Below are 17,381 nucleotides of genomic sequence, written 5' to 3'. Positions count from 1 at the left end.
CCTATGCGTTTATTATTATATGTTTATTTCTATGCTGTTATTTCTGCAACTAATAAATTCTGGGAATCTGACCCTGATCTGGTGCTCATAGAATTAAACGATTCTTGTGAAAAGAAATACAGTTAGGATCTGGTGCGACGAAAATGTAATAGACAAAAATCAAGTCCAGCCAATGGTTTAAACATGGGATGGGTTGGACTTGGTTTTGTCTGTTATGTTTTGTCGCACCAGATCCTTACTATATATTCCTATGTTTTTATGTTTGACTCAAACTGTATGTTATAGCATTGTTAAAATTCAAATAACTTTATTGTTTTGCCCTTGAATCCCCTTTTTTGTTTTTTTTCTAAGTAACATAATCTTATCTGTTAATATTGAAAAGATAAATTAAATTCTGTGTTATATTAAATTAGTTAAAGTGTACAAACTTTCACTTAGCAATATTTATTTTTATAAATACTTTTAAGTTTTAACGCGCCCCAAATATAAAACACAATTTCATTTTGTCTAAAATATTACAACAACTAATATTAATCCATCTTTTCCACCAGACCCAATTGGAAACATTTTACAGATGATGAGTAACAAGAAACCACGTGCAACTGTCATCAATAAAGTTCTTGCTCTTGGTTTAGTCAATGACAGGTGACTTATATTTTCACAGCTTTAAACTTTTAGTATTGTAAAACTAACATACAGCAGGGTGGAAACACCTTATCATTCTGTTTTCTCACCACATTTAGTAGTAAACAAAGAACATTTAAAGAAATATAAAACTGTATTCTCACTACTCCCATAGACCATTGTTTATTGTTTAAAACACGATCAGGATATTTTGGAAATTAAGGTGTCTCATCTTCCCCCATCTTACTATATCTATGTCTTTTAGTGTTTAAAGTTCATATATTTAAGTGTTTTTATTCCTGATACAGTGGTTAGCTCTAAGTAAAAAAATGTGGATTTGAAGTTGGCCGCTGCTACCATTGTGGGCGTATGTGTCATTGGGCAAGACACTTAACAGTAATAGCTCCAACCCAGTGGTTATTTATGTGTTGTTTCACTTCAGCCATACATTAAAATAAAAACAAAAATTAGGCACTCACAAAGTTACATACAGGGTAACTTGTAAGTGGGCACAAGGTGTATGAAACAAAACACCCGTTTTAACGACTTTCGTGCCTTGCCATGTAAGAATGACTAAGTTACATTCACTTATTCTTGTTTTTTCTATTTTTTATTCAGAAAAGAGCTTCATAAGAAAAGGAAAACGACACCAAGAAACAACAAACAAGCTGAACCAATGCATATTGGTTTGAAACATTAATATTTTATTTAAGTTGTGGCTCTAAGGCTTAAATATTTTTTCCGGCTAATTGGTCCTGTTTTACCTAGACATTGGCAACATTTATAAAAAACAGTTTAAAGAGAATTGTATTTAAACCACAGCATTAACTTATCAATATTTTTTTTTTTTATTTATTTTTTTTTTTAAAGGGTAGGGATGGCGCGAACGCAACTTATCAATATTTAACGTAAGTTTTAGTTTTGACTCACAACTCCCTCAGGTGGTCGGAGCGATTCCGAAGATGAACCTTCAGCGCCATCCAGTGATGAAGAAAGTGAAGTTGACGAAACAGGTTAAAACAATAAAAAAAATATTAAAACAATTTTTTTTTACAAAATTAAAAACACTTATTTACAGTTTTTTTCTTTTAGTTTCAGCTGAGCGATGTAGCAGCCTGATACGAGACTATTGTAACCATGGCGATGAAGATTGTGTTGCTTGGATACAAACAAGTTTGAAAAATGCTCTCGAAGATAGAAGTGGTTTAAATAATGATGGTGAGCATTTTAATTTTTTTTGTTAAATAATTTTTTTGTTATTTTATTTAAATCGAGGTTTTTGGTTTCAAACTGAATTATGGGGGTGGGAACCTTGGCGGAAAAAACCAACATAACGTAATTCCTTTGTTGCAAAATAAGCTGTAATGCCATGTGGAGAATGTAAATATTTTGGGTTGTATAGTATTGTACACCTCTGCATGTATAATATTGTCATTGCTCTATCCTTGCCCGAGCTTTCAAGGGAAGATCTCCATTACCATTAAGAGCCTTGTCGCCCACTTTGTGAAAGCAACCGGCTTTAACATCTGGTGAAGTTGTATCACCCTGGGTGTCGGGGTAATGGGCCTACTTTGGCTTAAGTCTTAGGTTCCCTGGCATTTTAGAACCTTCCCTAATAGAATAATGTCATGTATGAACGAATAAATGTAACTTATCCTTGCGTGGCTGGAAAACGACAGTATATATACAACGGGTGTTCCGGTTTATACACCTCGTTTTACCGCACAACCTATTAGCTTAGTTTAAAGCTAAACAATATTCCCCTTTTCAAGAATCATAGTGTTGTATACATATTTCATCACTGTTAATAATACAAGTGTCGTCATATACATACATCGATACATATTCACTGTATTAAAACACTCACAGAGACAGCTGAACCAGTTCCACTTGTACCTGTCACTGAAGACCAAGAATCTGCACTTGACGATCGTCACTTTAAAAAGTTGCTCAAATTGTTAGGACTCCAACCACCAGACAATGAACAAGTATATGAACTGGCCACATAAGACCTATAACTTGTATTATGAATAAATGAATGATGAATGTAACTTATTTATCTTTTCGTGGCTTGGAAATGACAGTTGTTATAACATGGGTGTTCTAACACCTCGTGCCAGCTTACGAGTTACCAAGTTTGCTACTTTGTGGGTGATTCTTATTATAGACTTATTTGGCTTTTATTAAATTTTATTTCAAGCATGTACAAATTGAATTAACACTTTTATATCAGAGGAGAGAAAAATGTGTGTAAAAAATGTTTTATTTAAATTTCCATTTTCCCGAATTTCAGGAACGCTATTGGAGGATCCCTGGTTCCATGTCTCCAATCAAAATCGAGGATTCAATTTCAAAGTTGAAACCAACGACCAATAAGAGGCAACGAATGCCTTCAACATCATCAGAGAGGTATTAATGTTTGTTTGGCAAAGTTTTGTTAGATTTCAGATGAGTAAAGTTATTTCAGAAGAAGCTAGCATTAGATCAGGCTTATTTTAGATTAATGAGTTTATCCCTTTAGTGTAAAAATACAAGTTTTATTATTTTGAAAAATGAAGATCTCTAATAAAGTATCTGTGTTCAGTGGACATTGGCATAATGGAATACATTGTTGTGTCACAGAACCAATTTCTACATTAGATTAAACTATGCCTGGTAGCAAAATCAGCAGGATTTACTTTTACATTGTTTGCCCTACGGCAGATTTTAAAACTTAATTTTTAAAACTTAATTTACCCAATTTATGTTCGAATTTGCAAGGAGAGAAATAATAAAAAGGAGTTTTTAGTTATCTGTATAACTATATATGAGCAGCAGAGCTGGTAAGTCTAAATTAATTTAAATGTTGGTTGTGTTTAGTATTACCCTAACATAAAAAGTTTGTGAGTTATTTTTTTATTAAGTCCATTAATTTTAATAATGGTTATTTAGTTTTACCAAAAGAATTTGTGCGTTGATTTTTTATTGTGCATTACTGTTGTTTTTTACTTGGAAACACTGTTTTTAGTGAAGGGGAAATCCAGCCAAGTGAAAAGAAACAACGGAGGCTGGTTATTGATGACGATGAATAACATTGTGTTGGTTGATTGTCTTGTATATCTTCTAACTAGTTGTCAAGAGAAGATAACACTTTATTAGAAGAAGGAAAAAAAGAGAACTTTTTTTTACAAAACAGTAGGAGATAATGTATTTTCTTTCTATTTTGAAAAAAGGGAACTTTGAAAAACTTGTTGTCAGGAGGAGAGCTTTTTGGATTTATTCCTAGAAGAAGGAAGAAAAGAGATATTTTTTTCTTAAAACAATAGAAGAAATTTGTTTTTTTTCTTTTTTGAAAAAAAAAGAAGAGAGAACTTTATATTCTTTTTAAAGGAAGGAGGTAGTTGAAACCTTTTTCTTAACCATTCTCTTCTATATTCTGTTCTTTTGTAATCTGTATCAACAGCAAGACTTCCAATTCAATGACAATGAATAAAATTTTTCATTCATTCATAATTAGTTTTCAATACATAAAGCGTAAGTGTTTAAAACATTTATGTATGATGTATGGCACAGTGCACTTACTCCATTTTTAGAGTAATTTCCGCGTTTCTAAGTGGTGGAGCTCAGGGCAGAATCTGGCAATCTTGCGTTATTTGACTTCGTTAGCTCTTCATCTGGGATCGACATTTTTAACGAATGAAACAACGTGGCGCACAAGACTCTTTGTTACACCAATAGTTCCGCTTTCGACCACGGTATATCGGAATAAAACAGACTCACAGCGCTCTTTATTACGTAACAAACTAATATTTCGGCTCTCGCCGGTGACAGTATAACGGGGAACCCCCTGATAATGCCCCCCCCCCCGATATTTTAGACGATTTTGTAGCTAACTGTGTCGTTACCGTATGAGATAGCAAGTTCTGATGTTTCTATATATTGTTTATAATTTGTTCGTGTGTTTCCTGATCAATATACACCCGGCGTTTATTTGCCCCAAAGCTGCATTAGCCCGTGAATGATATTTTACGTCCGCATTAAAACTTCGAAACATAAAAAACACGACTACCAAACAACTGGCAAGAGCTACACGAGTAATAAACGCCACGATGTATGGCTTACAATGCGATGATTTTAAACGCACCAAGTTTCCCTGACACACGAGGATAAATACGCGATGATGAAGCTTAAATACAAGATTCAGTGTATTTACATAGGCGACAATACGACTTGTGTAAAGCTAGATAAGCCCACATATCTTTGGATTCTTTGATCAATTCTAATATAGTGAAGCTCATGAAATGGAGTCACAGTATGGATAGTTTCATAATCGAACCTCATGGTTTTCCTGGATAAACATAAAACATAAATGAATGATCGAATGTATCTTTTTTGACTTTGTGTGACTGTGCAACGACAATCATTTCAACACGGGTGTTCTGTTTCATACACCTCATGCCCGCTTACGAGTTACCATGTATGTACTTATTTACCTTCGCCTTGTGGGGCAAGGACAATCGTTACAACACTGGTGACCTTTTTCATACATCAGTAACCGTATACACGAGTTACCACGAATGTTTGACTTTGTGGGCGATTATTATTATTTTTGAAGCTTAAATTTCAATTCAGACAACAACCAATAAGGACCTTTAGTTTGGAGCAATTGCCGTTAAATGCCGTATACGCCCAAGGACACATATTCGCACAATGTTACACAATTCCCGTAATGGGGTCCCCGAACCTCTGGCCAGAGGCAGGTGAGCTAACCACTGTGCCATGATGCCAGGGATCCGATTGACATAGGTTTCTAGGTATTGGGGCAATAAGCCAACCCTGATCTAAGTTTTGTAACCCCTTGCGTACCCTTAAGTAGAATATCATCTATATATAGTAGGGTCTATAGGAGTCGTGAGAATAAGTTTTTTAAATTCTTTGAGTGTTCTTTGTTTACTACCAAATGGGATGGGGAAATCGAATGAAAACGTGTCCTATCTTCCCTCAACCTATTATTATATAGGGAGAAAGGGTAATCCATCTTCTCCCGCCCCTATTTTAGTAAAATATAATACACCACCTACTTCAGTTGATGTCGGTGTCAGGTTTTGGAAAACTGTTTCTTTCTCTGCTAATTCCCCGTTTGTTGTCCTGAAGTAATAACAAAATTAGAAAACTAGTTGAGTTCTAATTGAGTGAAATAAATGAAATTTATTTCGTCTCTTCGGTCACGATAACGAAGAACAAGAGAGTTGACAAAAAGCGAAAAGACGGGTAGTAACGGTAAAACAACAGTTGTTAAAACACGCTTATTGATAAAAAAGAAAGACATAATGCTTTGGATAAAAGGAGTGACCGTTACAAATTGATGCAGTTAATGCACTGCTCTAAAGCTATATACGTTTATATTAATATCATCATATATATAGATCATGCAAGGGCTAACTTATTACTTTTGTGTTCTATCCTTATAGGCCTGTTTAGGTTCAACAGCCACGCCCTTTCGTCTATGGGAGTCGTGAGGAAACGGTTTTATAATTATTTGAATGTTCTTCGTTTTAACTTCCAAATGAGACGAGAAAATAGAACGAAAAAGTGTCCCATCTTTTTCCACTCTGCTATATTTTATTTTGACTAACCTATTTTTCACTCGGAGAAAACAACTTATTTTATAATTTAAACCGTATATTTAAATGTTACATTTTTAATGTTTGGTGTGCAATGCAATGACATCAACCCGAACAAGGTTCGATAAATCAACTGGCAGATGTTTTAACCTTAATTTAGCAGACTGTAGTCAAAAGAAACAATGAGAAAAACACACAGACATCTGCACATGACAAACCCAACAAAAAACATATTATTAATTATGACTTCGTTTTTGTTGATGGATTTTTTCCAGACTGTGTCTTATTAGTCAGATTAGAATTAAAATTTCCAATTATTGTTTTTCTGTCAGCAGCTGTTTCCTTTATATTTGACATTTTAAGTAACAATTGGTATATATAGTAACTCTGGGTAAGATGGGTTTTATTCTCTTTACTCGTCCCATTTGGTAGTAAACAAGGAAAATCTATACAAGTATATAACCGTAGCCTTACGACTCTAAACGAGCGTTGTTAATTGTTAAAAACACGATCAGTGAATATACGGTATCCCATCTTACCCCACAGTACTATATACCTTACACAAACTTAACAATAAAGTATAAAGTATAGTTATCCCATCTTGCCCCACAGTACTATATACCTTACACAAACTTAACAATAAAGTAAAGTTATCCCAACTTACCCCACTAACATCGACTGCTCAGCCCCTTCCTCTATCACGCGACAGTTGTGATCAGTTCTCCCCTGCCAAAACTTATTGTTAGAACTCTAAAAGCATAACTATAACCGTTAAACGACAGGCGTAATATTTCTCCAGGAAAGTTGAAAATGGTGCTGTACATTTGTAGATTATTTTCATTGTGCCTGGTAGCAGAAACAGCAAAAACATCTAAACGACTCATTTGGTACAAAAATGTAGTTTCGGAGTTTTGTCTGCTATCAGAGGATGTTCATACCAAATGCGCTGTTAAGATATTATTAACGTAATATTCGGTAGAAGAAGTAACAGAAAAAATAATACTTCACCACCTTGCTTTTCGGGTTCTTGCGGCCAGACATTCGTATCTTAAACGATTTTCTGCTCGTTAAGAATCGATTCGCAAGGTCCTCGCCACAGCATCGTTTGGCATTCCAATGCACCATCTCTGTCAGCTGATAAAAATATCTTGTGTATTAAAAACTCACCCCCAAAATAATCACTCACATATTTACATGAGCGGAGACTTGTAAGCGGGCATGAGGGGTATAAAACAGAGCACCTGTTTGTCATAACCGCCACGAAAGTTATACAACAAGTTACATTCATTTATTATATTTTATGCCCTATAGAGTCTATGTTATGTACTACGTGTGTATGAGTCCTACGGCGAGGTATCCCAGGACATATGAGATTTAAATTGAGAGTTTGAATACTTTTTGTTAACCACCAGAAGGGAAGTGAAAATGGAATGAAAATGAGTCTCATCTTCCCCCACCCTACCATAACTATAAATATCAAAAATTAAAATCCAACACACGAAGACCATCGATGCTTCACGTTAAAATATTAATGGCCAACTACACACCATTTATTGCACTTAAACTTTCTACTGGCAACGCGTCACGTTTGGGAAACATGGTATTGATTTCCTTTAAAGGCAGGCTTGCTTAATAACAAAATATGGCAGAAATATTAAAGACTTTTTAAGGGTGAAATGCCATTGAACTGCAATGACAGGTTTTGTAATCAGCACTGAAGCTTTGAATAAAGCGTATCATCTGATTTAACATATACCGTACAAGATGTTAAACGCCGAAAAAACATGTTTTGGAGTTACAGCTTTAAACGTAGCCTATATTGAAAGAAGAATAAAACGATTTATTAAACAATCTTGCATTGCAAAACGTTTATTTTAAAACATATATTGACTACGTGTATATGTAAAAAGTTACATACGTGATAATTTGTAAGCTGGCACGAGGTGCGTATAAAACGGAACACTCATGTTATTACGACTGCCGTTACCCCGCCACGCGAAGATAACTATGTTGTATTCTTTCAGAGCTTCGCTGCTATTCTATGTTTTTCACTTTGCGTTTAAAGCAAGGTCTTACAAAGCCAGTTTAAAACACATTGTGTATATATTCATTCATTCATTCATTCATTCATTCATTCATTCATTCATTCATTCATTCATTCATTCATTCATTCATTCATTCATTCATTCATTCATTCATTCATTCATTCATTCATTCATTCATTCATTCATTCATTCATTCATTCATTCATTCATTCATTCATTCATTCATTCATTCATTCATTCATTCATTCATTCATTCATTCATTCATTCATTCATTCATTCATTCATTCATTCATTCATTCATTCATTCATTCATTCATTCATTCATTCATTCATTCATTCATTCATTCATTCATTCATTTTCATTTACCTTTAATTTCAAGTCTTCTCTCATGAAGCAGTACAACATAGGGTTTACACAACTATGCGCCCATGCGAGACATGTACTAAACATGTGGATATAGTAATGTACTTTGGACAGCTGCAACGGCTGAGCTGTGAAATCAATTCAATGCAGTTAATGTATGATCTGCATACAAAAATATCCAACGAAAAATTAACAAATTTTAACAGTTTCTGATTTCGTACAACTTCAAACATTTTACAAAGAAAAAATGGCTATTAGGATAAAGATTGGTGGGGTAAAATGGGATATATTTATACTCTCTTTTATCGTCCCATTTGTTAGTAAACAAAGAATATTTATTGAATTATATTACCATATCCTTATACGACTTAAAAAGAGCATTTTTAATTGTTAAAAAACACGTTTAGGAAATATGATATTTAGGTGCTAACGTTATGCAATCTTGGCGTACTATAAATAAGTTACTTTTTCTAAAATTATTTTTAGCTTTTGTTCTGCACCACCAAGGCATAGATAAATACACAAATTTAGGCAAGTATATAATGTGCTTCAAACACATATTTACGAAATGAATATTCGATCATGGTTGTTTGTACAAGTATAATTGGAAATTCCCGTCTTTTATGCCAACATGGCTTTAATTATTTAGTTTAAGAACACATTGTCAACTTTTTAATTCAGCGTTAAGCATATGAATAATACAGGTGTCGCGCTTATTAGGGTTAAAACAATAGACTATTTATCGTGCAGCGCCCGTTTTACTGACAAAGTGGTTAGCACATCGACACAGAGTTGACGAGTTCAAGTCTCGAAGCTGCTACCATTGTGGGGGTATGTGGTAAAACACTTAACGGGAATTACTCCAACCGAGTGTTCCCTTTAATTATGCGTTGTCTAAATTGTCAGCCATAAACTACGAGAAATGGACATAAAAATCTCTCTCAAACATTGTCCCACAAAGTTACATACACGTTACGTGGTAACTTGTAAGCAGGCACGCGAGGTTTGTAAAACATAAAACCCGTGTAAAATCATTATCGTTGGCCGACACGCGAGGATAAATAGGTTTACATTCGTTTAGGCATCGATCTTGGACCTAATTAGCAAAGTTGTTAGTCACTTGGCAAAGTCGTCGCTTAGGGATTAACTGTCATTGTCATTTTCAAGAAACTTTGATGAATTGGATTTTAAAGCCTTCTGATGTCGGTTAATGGTTCATATAAAATACACGGATTTCTACTTACGTATAAGGTTGAAGCTCTGTGCTGCGTATATTGCGTTGGAAACTTGGTTGGGCAGCCAACACAGCAGGAAAACCGCAATCACCACCAGCACCATGGTAGTGGCTTTGTCCTGCGAACATAATGAAACATTTGGAAAAAAATCCATGTTTTCATAAAAAAATTAATGAAGTTTATGTCAACCATTAGCGATTGACTTTTGTTTTTTGGGCGGTATTCATTTTCCATGAGAACATTTTCCAATATATTGTATGCAGTCGATATATTTTTCCAATAATGAGGTACATCACATTATAAACATAATTATTATTAAAATATAAATATGTCAGAATAGAGCGAGCGTTCAAAGGGTATATCTATTATTTAAAAGTAAAACTCACGGTGGAAAATGAATAACAACGTCAACACGTACCATCGTATTTTGAACTATTGCCGGTTAATTATGCAGTACAACAACAACAACAACAACATCATCAATGTGCATACACACACAAAAAACACACAAATACAAATAAAAATAAAAACGTGCAAATTAGACAAAAGAGCTGTAAACATTTAGAGTATGAAGGAAGATGTGACACGTTTGGCACATATTATTTAATTATCCTGATCGTGTTTTAATCAATTAACAACAGTCTATGGAAATCGTGAGGATACGGTTTTATAATTAATTAATTGTTTTTTACTATGATTTGGGACGCGAAAATAGAATAAAAATGTGTTCCATCTCCCCCACCCTACTATATCCAAAAATGTCCTGAAAAAATACATCCGCTTAAAAAAAACACCTGCACAAAAAATATACATACTCGTGCAAAAAAAACTTTTCAATCGGATATAGAGCCTTTTAAGACACTACGTGACCTTTTAAACAAGATACAACAACGTTTTGACAACCACAACAGTTAATCAGCCACACTTGTCGTTTGCTTGTCAGTTTTCCACTTGTCTTCCTCGTCTTGAGAAAGACAACGATCCACGTGTAACAGATTGAGATAATTAGAAAAGGCAGCGTGAACGCAATAACCGATCTGTGTGACGTAATAAAGGGATTATTATTGAAATCGATACAGCCAGGTTTGTAATAGGATTTTCTTATAATGTTTTAGAAGTTTAACTGAGCATGGAAGTTTAATCCTAAGGGGTGTTTTACCGCTAGTTGGCGGGGCACAATCTTAACACAGTTTATGTGGCTTGAAGCTTTATAAGGATATAGTGTGAATAGATGGGCAACTAAAACATATATAGTAGGGTGGGGGAAGATGGGACACCTTTTCATTCTATTTTCTCGTCCTATTTGGTAGTAAACAAATAACATAAAAAGAATTCCAAAAAACTTATACTCACGACTCTCACAAATCATTGGTAATTGATTAAAACATAACCAGGATATTTGGATATTATGTGCTAAAGGTGTTCCGTCTCACTCCACCCCACTATACTTCAATAATTAAATTCCGAGAATAATTAAAACATGTAACACGTTATTACTGATTAGATGTCACCATTTATAACACCGTTGGCTCACCTCGTCATAAAATGCACCACAAACCAGTTCCTATCGACCGTTATTGTGTCATTGAAAGTCCAAATGCAGTGACTGTAACCTGGAATTTAAAATACGGGTAAAATTACATCAAAAATTTCATAGTATATTACTTTTGCTATAGCAGGCATAATGTAAATATGCTATTAATGGTCTATCTGGTATAAAAGCGTATAGTGTATTTCCGACGTTTCGTCTGCCATTCGACAAGACTATTAGGGAATCTCGAAATAAACTACGTTTTTTATACCAGATAAGATAAAAAAATTATATTTAAAAATTCTGTCTTTAAAAATAGCGTTATGAACATGCTAACCAGTTTTGACAACGAGCCAATTTAATCTTCACTGACGTCAAGTTAATAAATGTCACCGAGCGCCAGCTTAAGGTTGATATGATTTTGTATTAATCGAATTAAAAAAAAAAAATTAGAAAAAAAATTTTTAAGGAGAAAATATCAATTTGTGGTGGCAGAATCATGGCATATTATAATAGGGTATTGCAGTTTATGGGTTTAACTGTATCCTTGCATTAACTAAGTGCACCTCTAAGTTTTTAAAATTGATTTTAGTTTTTAAAATTAATCTCAGTTTTTAAAATTGATCTCAGTTTTTAAAATTGATTTTAGTTTTTAAAATTGAAAATTAATTCGCATTCGTAGAGACAATATACACGATATTATTAAACTGTAGGATTTTCAATAGATGCCTTTTTTAGGTTTATCAATCACGCCCTTTTCTATTTTTTTAAATACTTTATCATATTGCGTCCATTATATATTAGGCATAGGGAAACATGATGGGTCACCTTTTCATTCTACTTTTTTGTTCCATTTGGTAGTAAACAAAGAGCATTTAAAGTATTATAAAACTGTACCCTCACGACTCCCTTGGACCGTTGTTATTTGTTTATAACACGATCAGGGTGTTTAAATGTTATGTTGTAAAGGGGTACCATCTTACCCCACTCTACTATAAAATATTTTAACGACTGACGTTTTTTTATTCTCATTCGCCAAACGCCAAGATGAGAAATGTTTGATATTTCAACATGCCCTAGAACCATGTGCTGTGGCTTAAAACCGAAGCCACGTCGCTTTTTTGTTGGGAGAAGTTTCTCCTTAACTCTAATGGTTGGGAGACATTGAAGAAAAATGCAACACTTTGCCTCATATCGACCTGATGGATGTGTAATTAGCAACGCATTTGGGACTTCTCATTTACGGGCACGAATTGCAGAAGATTAGCAAATAGCTGTTCTGCTGTGAGAACTTGTTTGCAGTATACAAGTACAACAACATGCCGTATCCTGTTTGTGTTTTATTCGAAAATCATAAGGGGGGGGGGAAGATGGGACACTTTTAGCACATAATATCCACGTATCGTGATCGTGTTTTAAATAATAAACAACGGTCTATAGGAGTCGTGAAGATACGGTTTAATAAATATTTGAATGTTCTTTGTTACCAATTGGGACAACAAAATAAAATGAAAACATGTCCCATATTACCCCACCATATTATAAATATATTTATTCTGGTGGTCGATGTTTCTCACAGTAATCGAATGGACCATAAGGAACGTATTTATTATTGATGCAATAATTATCAGACGTGCGGGTCACATACCATGGTACACACATATGTGGCTGCTCTTTTATTTCCGTAGATTCACGTTGTGAATACTAAACAACAAATCTGAATCAAGAAATGGATCACTTTTTTGTTTTAAAGGTTATCAGCAAAAGTTTGTGCAAAACGTTGGCATCATATAGCGACGATTCAATTTTCAAATAACCACAAAACCACGGATACATGTAAAATCGTTATACAACCGTGCTAAGATAACCGAGGTGACGGAAACCGGTTTTAAACGCCCGGTCCGTCGCATTAGCGTCAAACATTCGACGGGTATTCGATTTGAAAAAAAAAACTGACTAAAACAAACCCCTGGAACGCTTGCATTGGTAAAAGGGCACATAGAACTTTTCTTACGTTTCTCGTACCTTAAGTATAATCATATATTTTCCAATGATCGATTAGGCAGTTTCCAATCGATATAGGAATGAGATGCGTAACCAAAGTACTGAGCATAAATATACGCAATGACTTTGACAACATAGACAATAATCCAAGTACCATTGTATATAGTACTGTGGGGTATAAGATGGATACCGTTAGCGCAGCACAATGTCTTATATTTTCTGATCGTGTTTTACTTAATAATTGCTGTCGTTTTTTAAATAGTGAGGGTACGGTTATAATTCTGTGAATATTCTTTATTTGCTACCAAATTGGATGATAAAGGAGAATAGCAAGGTGTTCCTTCTTGTGTGGCATAGGCTGAGCCACAACCTAAAGTAAATGGCCCAAAAATGTTCTTAAACTTTGGGCCATAAGGTCATGCTTATGAATGAGCCACAGAGTTATTCAAACACCTCTTACTTTACAGCTATTTACTCCAATGAATAAACAGTTTTGACCAATTATGAATAAAAGCTTGTGGCGTAGCCTATTTATAGTTTTAATATAATCATGATATTAATATTAACTTTTTTTGTCCCCTCGATTACGGTAGCGAAGATTAAAAAATATTTAAAACGAAACAACCGGATATAGTGACAAAACAACAGTTGTCAAAACACGCTTACAGTTAAAAACATATTAAATAAATATAAATATATAGGCAAATGTTCAAAAAATATAAAAACAAATTTCTTACCTGAAGTCCCTTGCTTCAAATCACGGAAATAAAAAGGTACAATGCTAATTATGATAGATATCACCCAAATAACAGCTGAGCCGACTTTAGCCGCTCGTCTTGTCCTGTGTTGGGGCAACTTGGTTAAAAGATTAGTGGATTCTACATGGGTGAGGTTTTGTGGTGGGGTGCGTCAAGGGACCAGGGATTTAGGTCAGAGTTAGCACATAACTACACGGATTATACTGCATACTTGATTTTGTTGCGGAATATGAAATTGTACATAGGGTGTATGTCTTCGTGGAAAATGATAAACGTATTAAAACAAAACGACTGTGCCTGTATAAGCTGTTTAAGTATTATACATAAAGTTACATACGTAGTAACTTGTAAGCTGGTATGAGGTGTATGAAACAGAACACCCGTGTAATAACGACTGCGCGTTTCCCTGCCACTCGGGGATAAAGTAAGTTACTACAAAGTTTAATGTATAGTACCCTGGGGTAAGAAGGGGTACCGTTAGCGGCAAAATCTCATGTTTTGGATATTAACAACATATATATTAGGTATTTGTTAGGGGGGCGGGGGTACGGTTATATAATTCCGCAACTTTTCGTTGTCACTACCAAATGGGACGGAAAAGAGAATTAAAACATGGACCGTCTTACCCCACTCTACTATACTATACGATACTGCCATTTTTGTGCGTAATGAGTTTATCGGATATGTCTTTTCACTGGACTTGTAATCGATGCTTTGCGCCTCGTAATCAATATACTAATTTCGGCTAACCTACAACGACAGGTTTGCTACTACTTGTGCGCCAAGAGTGCCGAGGCCAAATTCGAATATACATTTTCCGTGATGACTTTCTAGCGCACAGAAATCGTTAATGCGTTTTTAATGGGCGCCCGGGAACAATAAATGGGCGCTAGCATTCAACATGCTGGTATAGTAACGTACGTGGCAATGTTTTTAGTAAAAGAAAAGTTTCCTAAATTGCAAGATGGCCGACATTGTGGATGTTTTTACTTTAAATATTTTTTTTTAGAAACAAAATATTTTTTTTCAGAAAATGTGTAAACAGCATCCATTTGTTTGAACATTTTTAATAATTTTTTTGTTTATCAGTTTGTTAACGACTTAAACTTTCTGAGTGTTGGGGTAATTGACCAATTCTTTCCTAAATCCCCAGGTCCATGACAAGGACCTCACCAACTTAGAATAGAATCAGTTATAACGGTAAGGATATTGGAATATATTAACATATACGTGGTCATTGGTTTGTAAACGTGTCTAAAAAGATCGGCATATTTTCTCACCTATTCCCCATACAGCTCCTATAGAACACCACTGCCATTAACCTGTCAACAGCCATCGCAGTGAGGAAGAAGACACTTGCGTACATATGGAAGTGGGTACTTCCGCTGGTTAGCTTACAGAGTACCCTCCCAAACACCCATCTGCATTTAGAAGAGATTAATCACAATAAAAAAGCACAGTTTTTACTTTATTAGGAATAAATTTAGCTATGAATATTAGTAAACAAATTTCGGATATTTTCGGAAGATTTCGGTTTGTTATGAATTTCCGAAAGTATATTAACGAATTCCTTTTGCTTTCAGAATTATAAGCGCTAACGGTAACAGTACTATACAGATTACAACTGGTAAAGCGAACATATAGGCAGCAGTTTTTCGAAATACCATAAACCTCAAATTTAATTCACTTACTTGGTTATATAAATTAACACATTTATTTGAAATCGCTGGTCTTAACAAAACCAGCCCCGTAGTTAAACATATATTCAGTAAAAGCAAGAATTAAACACATACCGTCCGTTCATAGCAAGTTCTGTTGACCAGAATGGCAACATTGCAAGAAAGATGAAATCTGCGACAGCTAAGTTGATGACGTATATATCGGTCAAACTGTTTTTACGAATCTAAAAAGATGCAGTTTTTTTATTTTTTCCTGTAATTTTTATTTCTCAAAAGAATGTTTTGTGTATATATGGGGTGGGAGAAGATGGGACACCTTTAGCACACAATATTCCAACATCCTGATCGTGTTTTAAACATATAACAACGGTCAATGGAAGTCGTGAAGATACGGTTTTATAATTCTTTAAATGTTTTTTGTTTACTATCAAATGGGACGAGGAAATAGAATAAAAACGTGTCCCATATTCCCCCATTCTACTATATTGTATTGGGTTGGGCTAAAACGGGATGGGTTTTTTTTATCGTCCTATTTGGTAGTAAACAAATATATGATTTACAAAATTACACAGCAACCCTGTGCTTTCTACTTTATTGGGAAAATATAGGACTTAGGTGCTAACGTTATCCCATCTTACCCCGCAATGTCTAGAGTAGAAACACCGTCGATTACAAAAATTATAGTTCTGAAAAATATGCATACTTATATGAAGAAAAAATGATTCATTTCAAATACCTTTTTGTGAATAAATTAGACAAAACTATTACGTAATGTACAAACATGCGGCACTCAATTAAAATCCTTTCATGCCAAATAGCAATGGATTAGCTACCAATCTCGTAGGTTTTGATCTATAAGCTCAATACATAATACTAAGCTTAATATGAATTTTGTTTGATTTGTAATTCATAAAAAAACACAATTTCATAAATTAATAAATAGATGTTGTTTGCTTTATCCTCACGTGACAGGAAACGACAATCGTAATAACACGGGTGTTCTGTTTCATATACACCTTGTGCCGGCTTACTAGTTACCAAGTATGTAACTTTGTGAGTTATTATTTTATATGTTTCTTATATATTCACAAAAACATTCTAAGAATTAAAAAGCCTTTTTTTTCACGCTTTCAATAGAATGTTATTTATGGTTTAAACACGACCAGGATATATGGATATTATGTGCTAAAAAGTGTCCCATCTCCCCCCACCCTACTATAAACACTTACCTTCACTTGTATAATGTACATGACCAACGCATTACCAAGTAATCCAACAATACAAACGATTCCAAACACAGATGGCAGAACAACCGTCTTTAACGGATCGGGCGAAATAGATATCGGTTGGTCCTTTATCGTGGTCGAAACTAACCCATCTCCCACGTACGGCACAGGAGTTGTTGGCTCCATTTTCAGTCTGTTCCTTTGGGTTTATACTTCAAGTTGTTGCCTATTTTATTTTATTTATCCTGATTTTCGCAGCAAAATTTTACATAAGTCTGAAAGGACAATGTTTTTTTATAAGAATTATAAAG

The 17,381-nt window shown here is 34.5% G+C and overlaps 2 protein-coding genes across 2 annotated transcripts in view; one reads left to right on the top strand and one right to left on the bottom strand.

Moving 5' to 3' along the window:
* The window catches only part of LOC149741170 (protein timeless homolog), a 15,724-nt gene extending 11,608 nt beyond the window's left edge, over positions 1 to 4,116 (top strand). The window contains exons 21-27 of the mRNA XM_089875155.1: positions 552 to 645; positions 1,243 to 1,310; positions 1,566 to 1,637; positions 1,717 to 1,842; positions 2,494 to 2,612; positions 2,918 to 3,033; positions 3,632 to 4,116. Coding sequence (XP_089731281.1) covers positions 552 to 645; positions 1,243 to 1,310; positions 1,566 to 1,637; positions 1,717 to 1,842; positions 2,494 to 2,612; positions 2,918 to 3,033; positions 3,632 to 3,695 — 659 coding nt within the window. The 3' untranslated portion in view covers positions 3,696 to 4,116. The remainder of the gene's footprint in view (positions 1 to 551; positions 646 to 1,242; positions 1,311 to 1,565; positions 1,638 to 1,716; positions 1,843 to 2,493; positions 2,613 to 2,917; positions 3,034 to 3,631) is intronic.
* LOC149741169 (somatostatin receptor type 5-like) lies at positions 3,972 to 17,381 on the bottom strand. Its single transcript, XM_089875284.1, has 12 exons — positions 17,074 to 17,381; positions 15,959 to 16,068; positions 15,446 to 15,586; positions 14,145 to 14,248; positions 11,407 to 11,485; positions 10,798 to 10,909; positions 9,882 to 9,990; positions 8,641 to 8,765; positions 7,239 to 7,361; positions 6,892 to 6,953; positions 5,685 to 5,751; positions 3,972 to 4,951 (listed from the first exon to the last, which is right to left on the bottom strand). The coding sequence occupies exons 1-12, from the start codon at positions 17,254 to 17,256 to the stop codon at positions 4,928 to 4,930; spliced, it is 1,239 nt and encodes a 412-aa protein (XP_089731410.1). The 5' UTR covers positions 17,257 to 17,381; the 3' UTR covers positions 3,972 to 4,927.

This window comes from Ciona robusta, chromosome 1 (assembly GCF_009617815.1).
Source record: "Ciona robusta chromosome 1, ASM961781v2".
Lineage (NCBI taxonomy): Eukaryota > Metazoa > Chordata > Ascidiacea > Phlebobranchia > Cionidae > Ciona > Ciona robusta.
This window is presented reverse-complemented; position numbering and strand designations above follow the sequence as displayed.

Coding starts and splice junctions, on each gene's coding strand:
- LOC149741169 (XM_089875284.1), bottom strand. CDS start 17,256: ATGGAGCCAACAACTCCTGTGCCGTACGTGGGAGATGGGTTAGTTTCG. Junction 15,587..15,958: donor GAACTTGCTATGAACGGACG/GTATGTGTTTAA, acceptor TTCTAAATGCAG/ATGGGTGTTTGGGAGGGTAC. Junction 9,991..10,797: donor AACTGACAAGCAAACGACAA/GTGTGGCTGATT, acceptor TTATGTTCGCAG/GACAAAGCCACTACCATGGT.